At 44.3% G+C, this 21306-nt stretch overlaps 1 protein-coding gene across 3 annotated transcripts in view; it reads right to left on the bottom strand.

The window, feature by feature from the left end:
* LOC146392791 (transcription factor COE3) overlaps nucleotides 1-20210 on the bottom strand; it is a 141556-nt gene extending 121346 nt beyond the window's left edge. For all 3 annotated transcript variants that reach the window (XM_084953375.1, XM_084953391.1, XM_084953384.1), the window contains exons 1-2: nucleotides 19450-20210; nucleotides 2074-2230 (exon numbers count right to left, since the gene is read on the bottom strand). In XM_084953375.1, the coding sequence (XP_084809501.1) occupies nucleotides 2074-2230; nucleotides 19450-19583 (291 nt within the window). In that variant the 5' untranslated portion in view covers nucleotides 19584-20210. The remainder of the gene's footprint in view (nucleotides 1-2073; nucleotides 2231-19449) is intronic.
* Nucleotides 20211-21306: the final 1096 nt, after the last annotated feature.

Here is a 21306-nt window from a genome sequence, read left to right as displayed (position 1 = left end):
TTAGGTATCATATTAGCCTGCTATTCATGTTTTCTGCTCCTGTCAAAGAGTAAGGAAGAGCAATGTAAAAGTTAAAAAAAAAAGAGTCTGCACCGCCACCAAACCACAGTCTAACCAGAATCTCTCAGTTAAAGGTGTTTACACGCTTGGTCAAGTGCAACATACCAAATACTAAAAGCAAAAGACTCCAAGCAAATCAAAACCAAACAATAGCAGCTGAATGACACTCCCTGTAACCTTTGACCTCTCTGAACCCTGATCCCTATGCTCCTCTGAAACGAACACAAGGCTCCAATAAAGTCAGATTAGAAGACGTTCATGCTCTGTTATCAGGACACGTCCCAGAATGCATTTCACACCCATCATTTGCATCCAAGCGTCACTGTTTTATGAGGAAAATAACAGATTTGAGTTTAAGCTTTTATTTTGAAATGTACTTTTAATGTTTTGGAGGTCTCGTCGGCAGGGCAGGTGATGCCATACCTGACCTCCACACTCTCTGATCACTTTCTTACCTGTGTGAAGGAAAAGTTTAGGGTTTTATTTCTAATTACGCCTAAACATGCATTTAACTGTCAGGTAATCTGTGCCTCAGACTCTGTAGTTAAAAACATCCTTTATTCTCCATCCATCCGCCTCTTTTCTCCTTTCCTTTCTGTCTTGACCTTTCCTCCCATCTTTTTCTTGTCTTCTCTCTTTCAACCTTTACTCCCCTTTTTTATCCTGCCTCCCCTCCTCGCTCGCCCTCCTTTCAGCCTGTGTTGGTCGGCCACTCGGTGCCAACTGTGCCCGGGAGTGTTGGCTCAGTCCCAGTGTGTTTGTGTTGGGGGGGGTATCAGGGCGAGAGACTCGAGGTCAAAGCAGAGGTGAGGTGAGCGAGTGGGTAGAGAGGAGAATATGGTGCCAGCTGGCAGCCGATCAAAGAACAAACACCCACAAACCTGTCGGGATGTTATTATGATTATCACCAGTGTTATTAGCAGCGGAAGCGATTCTCATGTACTTTCTGTATATTGTCAACAACAGATCCAAACTTGTGTATTTTTGGACATTTACACTTCATTTTAATTGCCAAAACATTCTCTTTCAACATGGGACCCGTGTTACAGATGAAGTTCCACATAACCAGGATTTCATTGTTGTTACTGGGGCTCATTAAACCCAACAGTCACATTAAAACTGAGGTTTTCTGTATCCAGCTGACAGGGCATCATGAGATCAGAAAACACAGACATCACAGATTTGGATCACCAGCTCAATGGGTGTAATTTAAATGTTCAAAATCAAAAAATAAAGCTAACGAAAATGTCAAAAGATGCAGTTCCCCTAGTGTCCTCTAGAGGCTTCAGCAGAAGGCCAGTCTCCACGGACTCGCATGTTAAAATGTCGAACTTTAAATGATGCTGTGCATTTAATTGTACTAACAGACTGTCCAAGAAGTCTGAGTTCCAGTTTTAGAGAAATTATAGGATTTTATCTGGATGATACTGATTAGCAGGTGTCTGTTTCTGAGTGTGAAGCTATGAATGAAGCTTGCTAACTAAGCTAGCTAGCCTTAGCTGCTAACTTGGTTCTACCCTCTCGTCCAAACATGGTCACTTCTGACTACAAAAAAGTACCATGTCAGTTTTCAGAGTTAAACCTTCAAAATAAAACATAAAACAATACCTGATTCAAAATTCAAAAAACCTCTGGACCGCTTTCTGTGTTACTTTAAAATCGTTCCCTGTAAGTCTTGCTCTGACCACATGCACTGGGCTGTTGTTATTTACTGTTAATCATTAACATGTTTCCTGCTTTATTTTGTAGTCCTGTTAGATTTCTTTTCATCCTTTGTTCTCGTCCTTCATTTTTTCTCCATAAGAGCTTTGTTTAAGATTAAGAATTAAGGGGACATTACCTGACATGGGCCTCTGATGTATGAAAGGTAGGAACATTTACTACAAATTAGATCTTTTCCTGGTATTTCTAAAATCCTGACCTCTTCTTTTCCTGTCAAAGATGTAAATTAAAAAAAAAAAAAAACACCTAAAATCTGAAGAAGATTCTTGAAGAAATAAAAAATCTTTTCACCTTGTCTTTCTCCACAAAGTCCACGTAGGAAGTCCTCTCGATCTCCACCGGCTGACCCTGACGGTCGTACAGCGCCAGTACGAAGTGGAAGAAGTTGGACTTCCTCAAGTTGGATGGAGGCTGCTTCTCAAAGTGAGCTCGGGCTAAACCAACCCCACTGAAACAGAGAAAGAAAACGTTACCTTCCAACTCAACAGGATCACACACACTAATCTGGAACTCGCACACGGAGCACAGTGAATTGATTCATATTGATTTATAGGCCCGTGTTGCTGTGGTGGGCACCTTAAAAGTGAGATGATCATTTTCGACTTGGAGTTAATAAAAGCTCAACAACAGAAGAATTAAATGAAATGAATTCCAAATCTTCAGAGTGGACATAATCATGTGTGAACATTGGGCAAGTGGCTTCAGTTACTGAAAACAACATTAATGGTTTACCACTGGTTCTTTCTTCTGTAATCAGAATGACTAAGGTGCTTCCCTTTGAAGGTGGCGGTTTGTCACTAGTGGACAATCCAAGATCCGGGTGTCAAGGTAACCAGTCTCATGTATTTACTACCATGTCCTATGTCATGTCAACTTAGCAGTTGGAGGTTAGTAAGGAGTTAGCTAGCTAGCTTCCATGTATGACGATATACCGTAATCTGTCCAAAGTATTTCTAAAGAACTAAAATGTACAGCAGTGATGGTTAATGGTGAGAAACCTGGTGGCTAGCTACAGAGCTATAGTTAGTGTAATATGAACACATTAGCACAGTGAAGACGAAGGATGACGGTTAAACTATTGGTCAGGGACAAACGTCATCATATAACAGGAAGAAGATGCCAAAAATGGACCAAACTAAAGCCAAGAAAACACGAGACATGATCAGCTTGAGGTTAGTCATTAATGTGCTGCTGCGTGGTTTAGATTAGTCGCTGTGAAAGACAGCGAGAACGATCACTCAGGAGTTTTTGGGGGAAAACAAAAAACATTAATCCAACGCAGGAGACGCTTTGACTGGGAACGACACGCCTGATACGACATCAGCAACCATGTTTTTGTGCTGATCATCACACAGTGTCATACACGCAACGTTACCACAAAGCGGACCAATCACAGACGCTGCGGTATGCGTTGCTGTTTTATTATTTAGATTTAGAAGGTTTTACAAATAAACCTGGACACATAAATAAATAAAAAATAGGGTGATGTGAGTTTTCTGGCCTTCACAAGGTTATAATTAATCTTTGCTTTTACAGATATTGGGATGTGGCGTCTCCTCTGCTTTCATTAACATTAAATAAAGAGATGCAAAGTCACATGATAAACTGCTGCTGCAGGAAGAGGTTAAATAAATGAGTTTAAAGGCAGCAAATTAAACTCTAAAGAACAAAAGAACAAACAAATTTTTATGTTAAATTATTTTTTTGTTACGTTTCAATAAAAAGGGAGGCAGAAATGAAATCATTACCGAGAGTATTGCTTCTAATGCTGATTATCATAATGTAAACAACCACCGGCTGGGGGTCAGAGGTCACCCTGCTTTTGATTTCCAACCTCCAGAATCTGAGGAAGCCTTTAACTGAGTGTGAAAGCTGCAAAAACATCAACGGTGTCAGCGGCTGATTTTATTTTGGTATGGGAAAAAAATCCTTGTTGATCCTGAAATAAAATCGATGCTCCTGCAGGAAGAGACCTCTGCTCTCAACCCACAGAAGCGCGATGTGTCCGAGGGGGAGACGCTCGAAACAGCAGCTGAATATTTTTACATCAATCTCATTTTCCTGCTCGTTTTGTTTCCTAAAACGCTTTATGATCAATATGATCGCCGGGGCACAGATAAATATTTATTCATGCTCAGGGTTTGTTTTTGGAAGCTCGCCCGTGCTCTCTCTCGGTCTCCGAGCTTCCCGGCTCACGGGTGTATTCCCCAGACGGCAGATTAATACAGCCGTGACCTTTCTGCACCCCCATTACCAATGCTTAATGCCTCATTTGTAGGCCAGTTTGTTGAAAGCTAATTCCTCCAACTCGCAGCGTTTGGCCGAGTGAAGAGTCTGCAGAGAAACTCCAGGAGGAGGAGGAGGAGCAGCTCAGGTGTGTGTCGGTCAGGTTTTAAGGGGGGCTCGGTGGGAATAAGAGCAGCTGAGTGTCAGAAAACACAACAGTGTTAAAGTAAAAATAACACCGAGAGGAATCACAGCGAGCAAGTCTTCAACACGTTCACCGACAGATATTTTCAATGAGATCCCGAGAGAAGGAAAAAACTCCACAAGCATCTGTTTTTATCCATGTTTCTATTTTCATACACCTGACAGGAGCTACGCTGGAAACACAGCGAAAAAAATAAATCCTTCAACAATAAAACAGCATCGAAAGCCCACAAACAGGCTCCGTGTTTGATACGAGTCAGTAAACAAAACCGATTATCTGTCATTTTTCACATGAAGATGGAGAAAACTGAGTCTGATTTAATTTCCTGGACCCCAAGTTCCTGATAATAGTACCGATTGCTTGTATTTCAGTGGACAATCACTTGTGAAGTCTGGTCTCCAGGTCATGGATGCAGAAGCCAAAGCACAGATACCCAAACCCTCTTTCCCCAGCAGGCTTTCCCAGCCAGGAGAGAATAAATTAAATTCACTTCAATTTTATTTATAAGGCACCAAATCACCATAACAGTCACCTCAAGGCGCTGTGTATTATAAGGTAAAGACCCCAAATATCAAACAACCCGCTTTGAGCAGCACTTGGCGACAGTGGGAAGTAAAAACTTCCTATTAACAGGAAGAAAACTCTAACAAAACCAGGCACAGGAGGGGCAGCGATCTGTTGGTACCGGATGGGGATGAGGGGGAAATGAAATGATCCCTCCAGCGAGTCTTGGGTCTGTCCCAGGGCCTCCTTCCCTAACTACTTCCGCTATCTCCTTTCAGCATGGAGAAGCAGCTCAGCTCAGCTCCTCACCTTGTCCTCTAAGGTGGTGCCCGGCACCATTTCAGAGGAAGCTCATTTTTAGGAAGCTAAAAATCCTTCATATCATCAGCAAAAACACCATTCGACCGGTGACCGTCCACCTTTTCTATGCCTAGAGATTCTGTCCGTGGACGTTACGAATAGCATGGGTGACAAAAGGCGACTGTCAAAATCCAACTCCGACCCTTCGAAAAATTCCTGGAGATAAATCCAGATCAGCTCAAAGTTATTCCTTTCCAAGTCATTCCCATGCAAACCTGTCCAAAGCTTTTAGAGTAATCGTGCTCACAAACAGTCAAACTGCAACAATCACTGAGGGACACAGTCTCCAGCAGACCAGCAGCAACAAGGCAAAGGGCCGAATTCAAAGGTTTGTTAAACTCTCAGTAAAAGCGCCTTTGAAGCCTTTGGTGTTAATGGGTTTAATGTCAATAGTTCATTTTTCTGTCTCCTGGTTGCTGTGATCTCTGAAAATCTGATAGAATAAGGGTAGAGATTTCCTCCACTCTTGGATCTGGATCAGTTTGTGATATTTTATGGAGTTACATCTGAAACGTTTGCCCCTCTCACAGCAACACATTCCTTGATCTGGACCTGGATGAACTCCAGAAGTTCATCAGTGATGGAAAGTGATGGTCTACGGACAGGTTACCTCTGACTTCAAATGACAGAGTAAATTAAACATACACTGATGAGCCACAACATTAAAACAGAGCCTGGAATGGAGTATGTTTCTGAACACAGGCATCCTGTGCGATCACGCACCAAGATGAGGTCCGAATCAACCATGCTGAGTCTAATCTGATTTTCAAAGTGTGCAAAGACACTGCAGAGCAGGAGGGCATCGGTTTGGGATGTCTGAATCACTGTCACACTTCAGTCGTTGGGGCGTTTGCACACTTTTCTCAGATATAACTTAAATAAAAGCACATTTTTGGAGTCATAAAACCCAAAGCCTGCAGACCTGCTGGTGTTTAATATCGCTGTGAAGCTGACATAAATGTGGATTTTAAAGCAAACAAACACCGAGACAAGCGGCTCTGTGAATTTGGCACCTGTTTCATCCTGAACGCCATCAAAAGCATCGCTTCCACCACTAAACCAGCCCATTATCCCAATTACACACACAATGATCTGCAGCGGCCCGTCCACGCAGCCGATCGCCACCCTCTCCTCTCTGCTCTGCCTCCACTCAGAAGGCTCGTTAGCATTATTATTTCAATTATGCTAATTGCGGCTGCATCCACTCGTCAGCGCCGCCCGTATCCGGCTGTTAGCACTTGGCACAAGGTGTAATAAAAACAGTATCGATGGCACACGGCTCGCTCGAACATGCCCGGAGTGTAAATCACACGCCAACAGGCAGAGAGGAGAAAAATAAATAAATAAAAACACACACACACACAGAACAAACACGACGAGGCAAATGAGGGCCGCCGATCTGCACGTTTCCACTGCAAAGTCTGAAATTAAAGGTCAGCAGGAGTCGTGTTGAGCGCTCTGCAAACAATTACTGAGCAAGACAGCCGGTGCAGGGAGCAGTCAGTTCATATCCACGCTCACGGTGGCTGAGTTAAACCTCCGTCTCTTCTTCTCTGGGATTCAAGCACCGCCGAAACTCGCCTCTCATCCAAACTTCTGCAAATCTGCACAACTTCCTTTCAAATTCAGTCGCCTCCTCTCATTTACAGGTAATTATGTTAAATACCGAACTGTCCTTATTAATCTTATATTTGACTCTAATGCAGAATTTATATAAACGCTCGACCTGTGACCCAACTGACTAGTTTCATTTTAAAGCCACAGAGCTAAAGTTTGCGCTGCCACCATGAAGTTACAACTTTTCCACAGATGATATGGGAGATTCACAGACTCAGATACCTGCTAATCGCCCTTTTAGTACAGTAGCCTTACAGCAGCCATAGTATTGGTCAGATGCAGTAAGAGCCCGGTCCAGAGGTCCAGTTCAGGTGAAGCTAGCAGACAGCTAGCAGCTACAGCTACCTGTGTCACTATCCACCTGTCAATCAAAGAGGCCATGCTCCTAATAACGCACATTTTAAGCCATCATACCATTTAAACAGGTGAGTTTAAATTCTCACTGTAGAGACCAGACAGTTTGTGTATCAGGCTGTAAACATGTTTATCTCCGCTGTAAAACTTTAACATGGGAGTCTGTGGGGACTGACTCACTGCTGGAGCCTCTGGTGGACGTTAGAGGAACTGCAGGTTTTGGCACTTGTGCCATTGATCATTTTTTAGCTCCTCATAAACACAAGATTTGAAGATCAGGTAGGCAGGGCTTCTGTGCCTGAGATGACCATATTAGAGATGGGGTGTTTAGTCTGACCACTCTGTGACTTCTGAATCTGTCACCATGCGTAATCTGAACATCCACCCTGGAACTGGAGATTACGACATATATATATATATATATAAAGAAGGAAAAGCAGATTAAATCAACCTTAAAGTGAGCAGGAGACACAAACTGTGCTGCCACCATGAGGCACATTTACACCTGACATGCAGCCGTCACACACACCCTGGCTGTAGGTGTGTGTGTCCTTCAGTGATTTTATATCTGCTTCTTTTTATTTTGCACATTTTGTACAGGTTTTCTTTCTCTTTACACACACTTTGTGTCCTTCTGTTTGTTTTGTCTTCATGAGTGTTTTGTGTATTTGTTTAAACATAGCTCTGGATGCAGGACCACCGGGCCCCTCAGAGCCATGCTTTCATGATCAGACCGGGTACTGCGAATCCTCCACAAGCTGGAAAATAAATCACACACACACACACACACACACACACACACACACACACACACACACACACACCATGACATTAATCAAACAGGAGATGGAGTGTGACCACTGTTTGAGTCTTTAACCAGTGTGGCCTGCTGCCTCACACACTTACATATAAATACACACACACACACACACCACACAGGCCTAATGAGCCATACAGTGCGCACGCACACATGCACACAGTCTGTCTGGCTGCCAGCATGTTAATCAAATAAACGGTGGATGTTTAAATCTGATTCAGTTGGAAACAAACTCACAGCGAACACACCCTGACAGGACACACACACACACACACACACACACTGAACGGTAATCTCATCACAGCAGGAGCAGCAGTAACTTCTGTCAGCTCTGAATCCAAACTGCGACCCGGCTCCTACTTCCTGTTTAGCACATTAGCTGATCACAGGTAAAAACGGAGAGCAGCCGAGGCTGATGGGAACCCGAGGACGCGCTCATCAGTAACATGTAGAGGGGAGCTGTTACAGGCAGCATCGACAGCAGCCAGCTGAATCATCATTCAGGTAATCTCACTACACAAATCTACACTTATCACAGACACATCATTTTATCCTGAGGAGCTCGTTTTCAATTCAAGGGTTCTGCTTTCACCAGGAGCACGGTCTGCTGTCAAACAGCAGGAAGGGACGCAAACACACACCCCCACACGCGCACTCGAAGTTTTAACAACGACGCGGCGTCGGCCTCCTCAAACGGGCAGGTGAGGTGCATCTTCAGAGGTGTGGGGTCAGAAAACAGATTGTTTGGTTACCTTCTTCTTTCAGCACGTTACTGTTGAACATACAGAAATCTCATCCTGTGCAGCCGGCCAGAATGAATGTAATTAGCAGAAACACACACACACACACACACACACACACACACACACACACACACACGCAGCAGCTCCTCTCTAATTGCTGTGGATATTGAGTTCGGCTTGTTAAAATATGCACATATTGTTCCTGTGCACTGCTCTGTGTGTGTGCGCGTGTGCTGATTTATGCAGGTTGCACAATTACCCATGAATACATTTACCCAATCAGACGTGTGTGTTTTGTTTCTCTCACACACACAGACACACACACCTGTTCGGTTAGCTCTTATTAGCCATGTAATATGAACTAATGAGTCGAGGCTGAAAAGCGGCGAGGAGATGGCCAGCAGGTCGTCTGAGCGCGATCGCACGTGTCCGTCTTCGTGTGGACAAAAATTCCGTTTGAAAGCATCAGAGCAAAGCGAGCTCTGCGCTGAGAGCATATCTTCAAACGCCGCCTCCCCTCCCAATCCTCAGGTTTAATTATTCTGAGTAAACACAGGTATGTATGGAAAGCAAACAGTGTCAAAACACTCAGATCAGTACGACACTTCAAATGATATATTGTGGACGTACAGTGACCACACAGTCCCGTGCATGTAGATATTAAATATTTTAACTTTAGATTTTATAACTAAGTTTACATTTCTCGTTTATCGGAGCAGCTATGTTACGTCTCAGCACCAAGAGGAAATTCATCGTTTCACACATCTGAAGCTCTGATTCATAAAACAGAAATCTGCAGACCTGCCAGCACTCCCATACTTCCTGTGTTTCTCCTGTATTTTAAAACCATCTCCGGGCCGCCTCCTGTTTTGCTGTTTATCACAGAAAATTCCCATAATCTGCACGACTGAATAATTGGAATACATGCATGTGCAAGTTTTGTGTTGCTCTAATGTTACCTAAGTTGTTAGACTGTCTATAAAATACAGTCTTCACACGCTAAATACAGTTTCAGCCCATCTGCTGGAGCAAAGCTCTGAAGGAGCACACGGAGTCAATGAGCTGCTGGCCTAGCTGTGGAGCGTCGCTGTGGAGCGTACGGTGAGGGTCCAGCAAAGAGCAAGAATTTAACAACACACTAAAATAAATCACTGTGAGTTGAGCCACCCGTGCAACTTTGTGAGTTTGTGTAACTTTGACAAAGCTGGACAGATATTCATCTCAGCTCCACCACCAAACTCCATGGTAAAAACCACCTATTTTACATCAATTGTGCAACTTGTTTTTTTATACTTTGCACAGAGTAATGATAATTTAAAAGTAATCAGATTACTGAACGTGAACTTCACCTACTCTTCCTCTCAGTTTAAGAATGATGACGCCGTGAGAAATGCACTGTGGGTGGTTTCTGGTGCAGCGACGGTCTGCTGTGGGTTCGACGGCGGTGGCGGGCACCGTCAGGGAGGAAACGCCCGCTGACTGATTTCCATTTATGCACCTTAATAGTGTGTGTCATTCCTAATTAGGGCGACTGGCTCGGGGAAACGGTGGCTCGATGCTGGAATGGCTGCTCCTGTCATGCTGCAATTACCAACAAATTAGTCTTTAAGCTGAGGGGCTTCTGCACACACACTTCTGACCAAGTGTGTGTGTGTGTGTGTGAGGAGTACGCGTGCTAATTAGTGCATTCTGTGAGGTGTTCAATGTGTGAAAATGCATCTAAGTGTAAAAGCAGACGAGATTTCACGGACGTCAAAATCCGACCTGCAGCTGTTTGTTCTGCAGTTTCACCTTCGATTAGCACAAATAAAAAGAAAAAACACAAACAGGATTAAAATCACCAACCGGTCGACAACCAAATCATTAACATTTACCTTACAACGTCAAACCAACACACACACGCACTGAGAGTGTTACACGAAAAGTTAAACAGCTCTTTTTTTAAATGGAGTTTGGTGGATAAAAGCATCATCTGTTAATCCAGCTGGTGCTGCGCATTCAAGGTTAAGAATTTCTAAGTATTCCTGGTTGACCAAGGTAATCTGATTACCAGGAGCTCCTCTATTTATCATTTTAAGGCAATTCACAAATGACAACAAAAGGATATTTGTGTGCATACAGTATGAAATAGGTTCTTTTAGAAGAGATTTGTTAAACAAACTGCTTAAAAACTTTGTCTGAACTTTGGTGTAATTATTCCAGTTTAATTCACGTATGTATGGAAAATTAACAGAAAGAAAAAACAAATAAACTTGAAATTTTGAACCCCGAAAGTAATCGATTTAAACAAAACTTTTCATGTTTGTCCTCACTGGTGCGTTCAGGGTTCCAGTCGGGTTACGAGACCCGCTCATAAATCGGCTCCAAATACAGTGAAGTATGAGATGTGCAGATATTTCATCATTTCAGGTTCTTTGGTCTGAAAATCAGAACTTTTAGGTCCACATGTAGATTTAACTGCTCTCTGGACCATGTCATGCGTGCTGCGTTCAGGTGCATTCCTCCAGTTCCTCTGGGGGAAAGAAACGGTTAAAGCTTCGGCCTCATCGTGAAATATTTGCTTTATTATCCTCTCAAACTTTTTTTTTACATTTTCATTTATTCATCGACTCTGGTCTGCGCGTTGCCTTCAGGGCTCTGTAAATCTGAGCTTTTGTGGTCAAGAAGCCGCTTCCAAGAGTTCAGTTTGGCTTTGGGTTTATGAAGAGAGACGTCTTCTTGTGATGCTTTAATATTTTACCTCCCCTGCTGAGGATGGATGAGAGCTGAGCTAACACAGCTGCACGTTTCCTGAAGTCAGCTGTTTCCTCCCAAACACATCCTTTACCCTGTCACACACACACACAGGCCGAGCCCATTAGCGTGGTCACCTGCTCCTCTCGGGTTAATTGTTTGCAGCTTTTTTTCCTGTCTTTCTCGCCTCCCGTGATTAGCCGAGCTGCCCGTGGCGGCTGACATTCAGCAGAGTGTCGGCGTTTGTTTCTACCACTGCACTTCCAGGAGGACGGCGTGGATTTACAGACAGCGGCGGCTGTTTTTTAAGGTGCTCAGAGTTTAACGTAAGTGAGGAGAAGGAGGAGGAAATGCATTTTTCCTCGCCAGACTCAGAGAGTAAAGCCTTACAGAGAAAAAGGTGAGCGAGCGCAGGCCTCGGCCGACCTCTTCATCATCTGCGGCCGCCGCTGAGAGTTACGACTCTCTGATAAAAGAGTCTCTCAGCGCGAGAATCCATCACTGCCAGACGCCACAGCCCGTCTCTGAGTACCAATCCGCCCACCACGGGGGACCGCCGAGCAGAACGCCAAACGCTCCATGATTGAACTGATGACGGATGACGCCAAAGAGGGAAATCCCCATGTCGACGTTTATTCACCCGCCACCCGCCTCCCCCTCCACTCGCCCTGATCACCCCAGAGGACGAAGACGGGGCGTGGAGGACGGGATCGCTCACTCTGCTCGCTCTTTTTTCTTCCCGTTTCCTCCTCTCAGGGAGGGTCGAGGGAAATCTGTTCACCTGAAGCTCCAACACACACACATTATAAACACACACCTGCCAACAGCGTGAGAAAAATATCCCCCTTATCGTTACAGCTTCTACAGAGTTTCTAGAAATGACCGTTTAAAAGTCGTCGCTCATTAGAAACTTCCCAAAGTTTGTTTAAGAAACAGCAGATCTGACAAATAACTGAGGTTAAGGTTTGGACGAGACTCAAAGATTTGGGTCGAGTTTTTCAGTCTTTCCTGTGATAACCGTCCCACCAAACTGTGAAATCATAACATTAAAAAAAAAAAAATCATCGTAGCATAACGATAATGTGATAATTTTTTTGCACATTCTTCCTTGTTATTTATTGTCAGGTACGCTCAAACCTAAACTGATGAGTCGCCCTTGATGGAAACCTCCTTAAAAAATGGTTTTCCTCCCAGACTTAAAGTTTAAAGCTCAGATGTGTTGAACTGTGACGGTGATCCTGCACCAGACACAGACGGAATAAGACTGAAACACTCGGTGAAACAACACGGGGTTCAGTCTGTGGGAGGTTTACTACAGACAGTACAGATCCCAAAAACTTCTACACTTTATAAAAATCAGTGTCTGGTGCTAAAATAAGCCTGAAATATGCAGATTTGTTTGCTTTAAAAGCAGAAAATATGAATTTCCTGGTGTACCTGAACGTAAATCAGCCCTGTGATAAATCAGACCTGTCCGGAGCGTGCCCCATCTTTGGGACAATCTCCTGAGCTGGATGATGGAGCACGAAAGTGGATGGTTAGAAATGACGGACTGCTGTGAGACTGTGGTCAGGAGTTCATCTGTGAACACTTCTGTCATATAGACACACACACACTGTTTCATCACCTGCTCACCAGGTGAGATGATGGCGAAGGAGGTCTGATTAGAAGTAAATATAGTGTGAAAACATGAAGGCGTCTATTCTGAAACACGATAAAATCTCTCCAGATGAGCCCATACAACAGTCGGGCTCTTCTTCACTGTTTGTTCCTCCTCCTCAGCAGGAGGCCAGCTCCCTCCCTCCCTCCCTCCCTGCTCCCGCTCGTACAGCAGGAGCCAAACATCATGTGAACGTGTGCTTCCTTCCTCTAAACATCAGAATTAAAAAGGTGTAAAAGCCGGAAACAGAATTTCAAAATAAAAGCATGAACTCCTGTCTCCTGCATGAACAGCTCGTGACCTTCCCTTGTGGCTGCCGCAGATCAGCAGGTATTGATTAGACATCTAAATACACAAATACACTGCAGGATGAAACGTGTGATTGCTTTCTGCCTTTTAATCAATAGAAAGCACCACAAACCTCTTTTTTTCTAATGCACGGCATCAAACACTCCTTACAGCTGTTCAGTGATCAGATCAGGAGGCTGATCGACTCACTGATTCAGATTTGCAGCTCCACACTTTCAAAACTCTCGGCGCTTCTAAACGTCTTCTTACAAAAACAACAAAACACTGCAGACTACCTCGAACGAAGAGCTTTTTTAGTTTCCAGTCATGTGAAAGTTTCTCTCACTGATCTGAGAACAATAACATCTCAGGATTTATGCTGGAAGCAAAAGAAGAAAAAGATTAAACATCAGAACGCATCCCCTAAACCTTTCAAACTGAAGTTGAGATCGTGTCACTGGAAGGTTAAATCAATCAGCCCGGTAAGCAGGACGTTTGAAAAGTTAGAGATCAGCTGTTGAATCAGAGAAAGACCTGATTTCAGCCCGATCAGGTCCCAATAAGCGATCAATAACAGGACTGCATGTGGACGCAGTGACATCATGTGTCTGTGCTTCACGCGTCCAATCACATCCCTGCACGATAAGCCTGACCACATCAGCTCACAGGACGCATCCTGACATAAAGAAAACTTTGGGCTGGCTTCAAAATAAAACATGAATTCGGAGCTTTATTCTGAAGCTCTGGCATGATGGTTGATATTATTCTTATTATATTATTTTCCATCGTTAAAAATCTCCAAACATTTTGGACGTTCAGTAGCGAGAAAATAAAATCTGTCTGCCGCGTTTCAGTTTTTTAAAAATCAAACCAGAGGAACGCGGATGCTCGCTGGTCAGACTTGTGCGTTTGTGATAGAAAAAACACTTTTTATGAGTTTACAGCGTTAAAGTTGCCTCATTTTAAAGAACTAATGAAAGCAAATGTAATCTAATTACACTGTTTGTAACCCTCACAGCATGCGATCCATACACTTTGTGTTTTTCGTGCTTTTCTTTCAGTAAATTTACACTAAAACGGTGTTCACTGAACTTCTAATGGAACAGCTCATCGATAAAGTTTTTGTGTTTTCTTGTGTGAAACAAAGTTTATTCTCTTTGTCTCGTCGGTGCTGCCGCCATGATGACATGCGCCTCTAACTCACTGCATTCTTGGGTTTTTGGGAAACAGCGCTGGTGTATTTTTATCTACAAAACGATGCTGGGTAAACGTCCAGCTGACCTCTGACCCCTCTCAGATCACTTCCAGCTAAGCTGCATCACTTCAGCTGAATATTTCAGAGAAAGCTCCAAACGCGAGTTTATCGTGCTGTTTGTAAGTTTGCATTGTGCGGCGGTGGGACTGCACCGTGTCCCGCTCGTTTTAAGGTTTTATTGTGTATTTAATCACCTCCTTTGCAGATTTTTCACCCCGCCTTCTACACACAAGCTTATTTTCATGCCTGCATTTTTTCTTCTGTCTTTAAATCTGACTTGTTATTTTATTTCTGCAGAACTTTGATTATTTTTATCTGCTTGAACAAAGGTGAGATTAGAACAGTAGTTTGATAAATGCCTCACAAAGAAACCACATTGTAACTCTCATCGTTACATAAACGAGTGGCTGCTGTGTAAAGGGTTAAATGCTTTACATATAATAACACCGTGTTGTCCTTATGGATGAAAATATGTCTGTTTAATGCACACGTGTCCAGGTTTCAGTCTGAGAAAATTAAAACATCTCATTTGTGAGTCGAGCAGCTCATTTCTGCGTGTCACACTTTTTCCACAGGAGGTTTAAACCCACAGAAACCTCAGTGAGATTTCAGCGTGTGTGGATGCACAGCAGAGGAAACGAGGAGTTAAAGAAATAAATAAATAGACTCGGTCTGAGATATACAGCTAAGCTGAACCACTTCTCTTTTCTATCCAGTAAAGACGACGTTCATTCTTCCAGTCGAACGTAAGCTGCTTGTTTTCTATTTGACCTTCATGAATAACGTTCACATCAACGTAAATACAACATAAACACGAGTTACTGAGAGTCCACAGAGTGAAACTGATGTAAACTTGACGTCCAGCAGTCTATTTAAGTCCGGTTTTTAACTTTAAACCAGCTCCAGATACACTCACATTTAAATGCAGCGAGTCGTCTTTGATTTACTTTAAAAATAATCACGTTAAACGGCTCCTCGCCGGGTTCGTTCCCTCTGAGGTGCTGCTGTTGAACCTTAACACGAGGTACTTGTTTGTCCCCTTGAGGTTTGTACTTAACGGAGATCAGCTTTGAACCTGTGCTGATGATTTAGTTTCCTAATGTAAAAGCAGAAAAAAGGCTTCACCCCCCTCACATCTGCACGTCTTTGCACTAAAAAAAAACCCCAACGTCTGCAGCACCGTCGAGCAACTTCGCTTTTATTAAAACAACACACATGAAAACACAAGTCGACCCGAAGCTCTTTCTGCTCTCTCTTTTTGAATACACAAAAATATAAATGTGCCGAGAAACCGTTAAAACGCGAGAGTAAAATTAAAGTTTGACCTCATTTGTTTTCAGCTGAACTCGCACTGCATCACTCTGCTGTTACTGCTGGGATCACACACGTCTCCTTTAGCCTCAAATGACAGTTCACGTGCAGCCACTGTGGCTCTGATAACGAGCCTGGAGGCCACGTCCGTGCAGGTGAAACCTTCACTGGTGTGTTTTCATGTTTTTCTTCACATTAGAACTTCATCTGCTGCGCATTATTATTTCACCAACACTCATCGTCCTTCTGAGGTTTCTTCGTCATCTGTTTTTTCTTTTTTTTTGTCTGATAACCCTCCTTTCAGTGATTTATGGTTATCATAAATGTCTATATATAATTTAAAGCTTTTTATCGGCGCTGGAAGTTTCCCTAGGAACGTTCAGAAAACAATTTCAGACCCAAAATTTAACAAACTCTGTGTGAGATTTCACAAAAATCTGAGGGTTTTGAGACGGACGAGTGTTTTTGACGTATTTACACCCCAAACCTGCTGTTTATTTCCTCAGGTTTGACATCTGACACGCGATGATCAAATAAAGAATCAGATTTTAAAGATGTAATCGTTACGATAAAGGTCTAAATCTAAATGCATAAAATGTTTGCTAAGGAGAATATTCGTCGTTGAGGGTTAGGCGATGCTGAGAGGACTCTGTTTGACATTTACAAATGTTTCAGTCAGGTTTGGACTGTTTTAATGATTTTAACGCAGACGTGCAGTTTAACTCGTCTGCATTTGTGTTTTTCTATCCATGTCTTATACAGAAACCTCTCTCGATGTGATCAGATTATCACGTGTGGATAAAAATCCTCCCGTCAAGCGTCTAAAGCTGATTTCTGTCGGGACTAAAGATGCAGCTGTTTGAGCTTTGACTGGCTCCTCGTGTTTAAGCCTTGGTGTGGTCGTGTGTCTCTGAGCTTCAGCGGCGCTGTTTCCTGTCACGTTAGAAAACATCTCAGACCCGCTAAGCTCAGCCACATTTCTTCCCCGTGTCCTTTGAGCACGTGCAGCTTTAGCTACGCGTGCACGGGTGATGGACAATTAGTGAGTTTTTTATTGGGGAAAATTACCCTCAGATCATCATTTTTTTATTGTTTTATTGCTGACTGCTTTCCACTGTGAGAGGCTGAAGGAGCTGGAGTGCCTGCGATCACTCGTCCTGTTCCTGACATTTAAAAATCCCTCAAACTGCAGTGAATTTAACCTCCCTCATCAGAATTAAACAAACCCTCGTTCATGTTAGATTATCTGAATCATCTCAGGTGTGACGTGCTTTATTCCGCTCTGCCTCTTCTTTCTGAAACTCGACTCTTTGTCCATCTGTCTGCGCTGCACACACAGCATCTCCTGCACATCTGTCCGTCCTGGAAGAGGATCCCTCTGAGGTTTCTCCCTCTTTTCTTTCCTCCTCATCGTTCCGGCTTTTGTCACTTTCAAGCTTTTTCTGAATGACGTTTAAATATTATCCACAGAAAGAAAGCAGTGATTAACGTGTGCACAATAAGTGTGGGAACTTTCCCACGCTGTACACATCTGAGTCCATTTGCTTCCACTTCTAAATGCTGCTTTAAGATTACAAATGTGCAGCTTCAGTCATTCCAGATTGGCTTTAAAGCAGCAGTAACAGTCTGCGACCTCTCCTCTGTGTGATTGAGAGTTTCTACATTTAAAGCCGAGACGATGGCAGTAAAAGCTTAAACTGATCAGCTGGCGGGATGTTTAGAAAGTTAAAGGACGCGAGCAGAGCGAAGCAACTCATGTAATGAGCTCAGATCCACCTGCTCGGGAAACGGCGAGGCTACAAAAACACTGAATCCAGTTATTAAAGCAACGTGCGGATGAAGGACGGACGCTCGGGATCAGCGTTAATGTGCAGGAGAGTTTAAGCATCCGTGAGGAGCGTTTAACTCAAAGTCCTCAGAGTGTAAAATTCAAAACACAAAGAGTTGCTCTTTGTTTAAATCCAGCCAGAAACAGGAATAAAATTCAGCTTTTCTCCAGCAATAGTGATTTTATTTTAAAAATCTGCAGTTTGGAGTTTTGTGTGCAGCAATACTTCTTTTTTTTAATCTGATGTCTCTGGATGCATTAAGTGCAGAGATCTCCCTCCTCTGCAGCTTAGGGCAAATTATTTTATTTTATACATATTTTTTTATCTGTATTTTGGCCTGAAAAAAATCTGTCATAAATATCTGCTTAGCTCTTCACTTTGTGCAAAATTAGGTATGCAAAATGTATTTATTGTGCAGGTTTCACACACTTTAGTCTTCAGGTCTCATTCTTCCTTATTTTAAAGCTAAAATTGGTATTTTATTAATAAATCTAAAATTAAACTGAAGATTTTGGATTTATAAACTACAAATATGCTTCAGCCCATGTGTTTATGTTTTTACTGACGCGTTTTGATGAGCTGAGAAAATAATGTTAGTGATGATGTGTGCAGGTGAGGAGCTCGGACGGATTTAAACCACAGAACAAATTCAGGAGGAGATGTTTTAAAGTTTACAGGGAGTCAGAGGCCATCCCACGCCGTGGACGGATGCGGTTTCTGTGGAGCTTCTTCAGACTGCTGATGGATTTTTTTTCCTCTCTTCGTGTTCAGGTGATTTAAACCTGAAGCAGAAAAGCGCGCATTGATTTATCTGAGTGAGGCGGTCAGATTTCAGCCGGAGATGCTTTAAGCAGTTTAAACTCTCAGATTCTGCGTCGCGTTTTAATCAGTAGAAAAAAAATTAAAAATGTGGAGTTTCTAGTGAAAAAACCTAAATGTAAAAACTGTCAGTATAAAAAATGTAAGAGCGAGATTTTAATTAAAAGCTGACTGAGTGTTTTTGTTGTTAAATTAAAGCTGCAGTTTGAAATTAATTTAACCTGAAAATAAAAAATAGTAAAAACACAAAAATCGTTTCAAAGTGATTTTAAATGAAGACTTTCTGCTTTCGGCTTCCTTTAACCTGTGACCCACTTTCACGCGGGGTTATTTTCCTTCACGCGGGGTTAACTTTCTGTAATTCGGGATTATTAATAAATTAATTCTGGGTTTTAATGGTTTGCTGCGATCGTGAGAATTATTCTCTGAGCTGTTCTCGGGGCAGCGGCTTCGAGCCTCCTCGCGCTCTGTGTGCGCACCGTGTATTCCGGTCCGCGGCGTGGGAGCCGTGGACGGTATTTCACGCTGAGGTTTGTGGAGCGCAGGCGGCGGGCAGCCGCTGGAGCCGACCCCGGCAGAGAGGAGCTGCGCCCAGGCGCTTAGCGCCTCGCGCTCCCACAGGTTTGATTATTTTGGAGGCTTCCGCCTTTGATCATTTTTATTCTCCGAGCCTCTCGGACTCACTCTGAACCTCACACTGAACCTCAAAGTCAAACTTTACAAACCGGATTTTTATCGTTCTGAAGTTTTAGAGGAGCGGAGCGCGTGGGGCTCGTCCTCGCGCTGGTTTAACTTTGCCTTTTTCTTTTTGCCCCCCGCGCGCGACACTTTTCAGATCCTGCAAGATGCAAACTGCCACCTTCACCTGGACTCCCAGACTGTCACGCTCACTCACTCACTGGCACACTCACGAAAAGTCGCCCGCGTGCTTTTGTGGGATTTTTACCTCTGTGCCGCTGTGTTGGCGTCCAAAATCCCCGCGCCCTGCATCCACGAGCGGACCGGGGTCATGCCGGTGGGGAGCGGCTCCTCCTTCATGGTTAGGGCCCCCCGGGGGAGGCTGTCCTGGATGGAGAACATCAAAGTGTCCTTCTGGGAGCTTTGTCTTCACCAGAAACACGAAAGAAGAAGAAGAAGAATAATCCTCCCTGTACCAGCCACTCAAAAAGCCAAAGGACCACCTGGATTAAGGTGGAGAAAAGAGGAGGAAGGAGGGGAGGAGGAGGGGTGGGGTGGGGGGGCACACGAGCGAGCGAGCTTCCCCAAAGTACCGGGTCCTGATCCAGAGAAGAGCCCCGGATCCCTGTGGGTGTCTCCGGGGTTGTTTTAGATCCCAGCCCCGGCTCGCAGCAGTCCGGGCTTTAAAGCTGCGCCCGTGTGAAGTTAAAGGCGGTCGGAGAGAGGAGCGGAGAGCGGGGAGAGCATCTCAGAGGAGGCGGCGGAGAATCAGCCTGACGCCGCGAGAACGGAGCGGCAGAGCCGGGATCAGAGGGAGGCGAACAGCCGCGGATTGTGGAAAAATGAAAAGTGGGATAAAAAAACAGGCGAGCGCTTCAAAAAGGAGTAAAATGAAATGATTAGCAAACAAGAGGGAGGGCCGGGCCGAGGAAGGCTGCTGCTCCCGGGGGAGCAGGGGGATTGGGCAGCGAGGAATCTCATCCCCTCCCTCCCCGGCTCTTTATGGCTCCTCCGTCCCGGCGGAGAGCTCCTTCTCCCGGGGTCCGGGGCTCCGGAGCTCCCGGGGGACCGACGCGAAGCTGGGGGGGCGGGGCCGACACCAAATATGGGCCGCTCGTTTGAATACTGGTCGCGCCTCTGGCTGCTCATTGGCTGAAAGCTCGCGTTGCGTCATTGTTTTGCAAAGCGCGCGCCAAATAAGGGTTTCCGCGTGTTGGGCCGCGCGCGCTGTGAAAAATGAAGTTTGAAGAAGTAAAAAAATCAAAGCAACACCAGCGAGAGACCAGAGCGGGCCACGCAGGTACACCGGTACGTGACACTCGTCTCACACTTGCTGCCGTCACTTCCGGCCCTCGCACCGAGGCCGCGGCTTCATCCGAACCTTCCGGGCCCGCGCGCGCTCCGCGTTTCACCCCGAACCTGATCACAAGCCGCCAACCCGCGGGATTAACGGGCCCCACGCGGAGTAATCTCCTCTGTCATCCCGCGTGCAGCCTCACCGACACGGCGGCACGCAAATACCACAACAAAGTGCGCTTTTTACGCACAGACATATGGCGCTCAAAAACACACACGCACTCTTTCTCTCTCTGTGTCACACACACACACACACACTCTCTCTCTCTCTTTCTCTTTCTATCTCACACACACATACACTCTCTTTCTCTCCCTCTCCCTCTCTCTCTCCCTCTCTTTCTTTCTCTTTCTATCTCACACACACACGCACTCTTTCTCTCTCACACACACATACACACACACCCGGAGGGAAACCGCTAATAAGCTGTTTTATTTCACACCGCTTTAAAATGTGTGTTTGATTTCAAAGTCAAAGAGAGAAGCACCTCCAAGACCTGTCACGCCTCCTCCGGCGACAGTGATAATAATAATGATAATAATAACAGTGATAATAATGATAATAACAGTGATAATAATGATAACGGTAACCGTAATAACCGTTTTCAGCTCGTCTCTCGCTGTTTTGTCTGATCTGACGTCTGCAGCAGTCATCTCTGTTGGTTTTCGTGGCAGGAGCAGAATTCCTCTAATTAAGCAAAAACTCCAGAGCAGCGCTGATTAAATATTTATCCTCCTTTAGCCCGCTGCCTCCCTCCAGGGAAACAGAAAC

This window comes from Perissodus microlepis, chromosome 2 (assembly GCF_051167445.1).
Source record: "Perissodus microlepis isolate ML-2025 ecotype Zambia chromosome 2, ASM5116744v1, whole genome shotgun sequence".
Taxonomy (NCBI): Eukaryota; Metazoa; Chordata; class Actinopteri; order Cichliformes; family Cichlidae; genus Perissodus; species Perissodus microlepis.
This window is presented reverse-complemented; position numbering and strand designations above follow the sequence as displayed.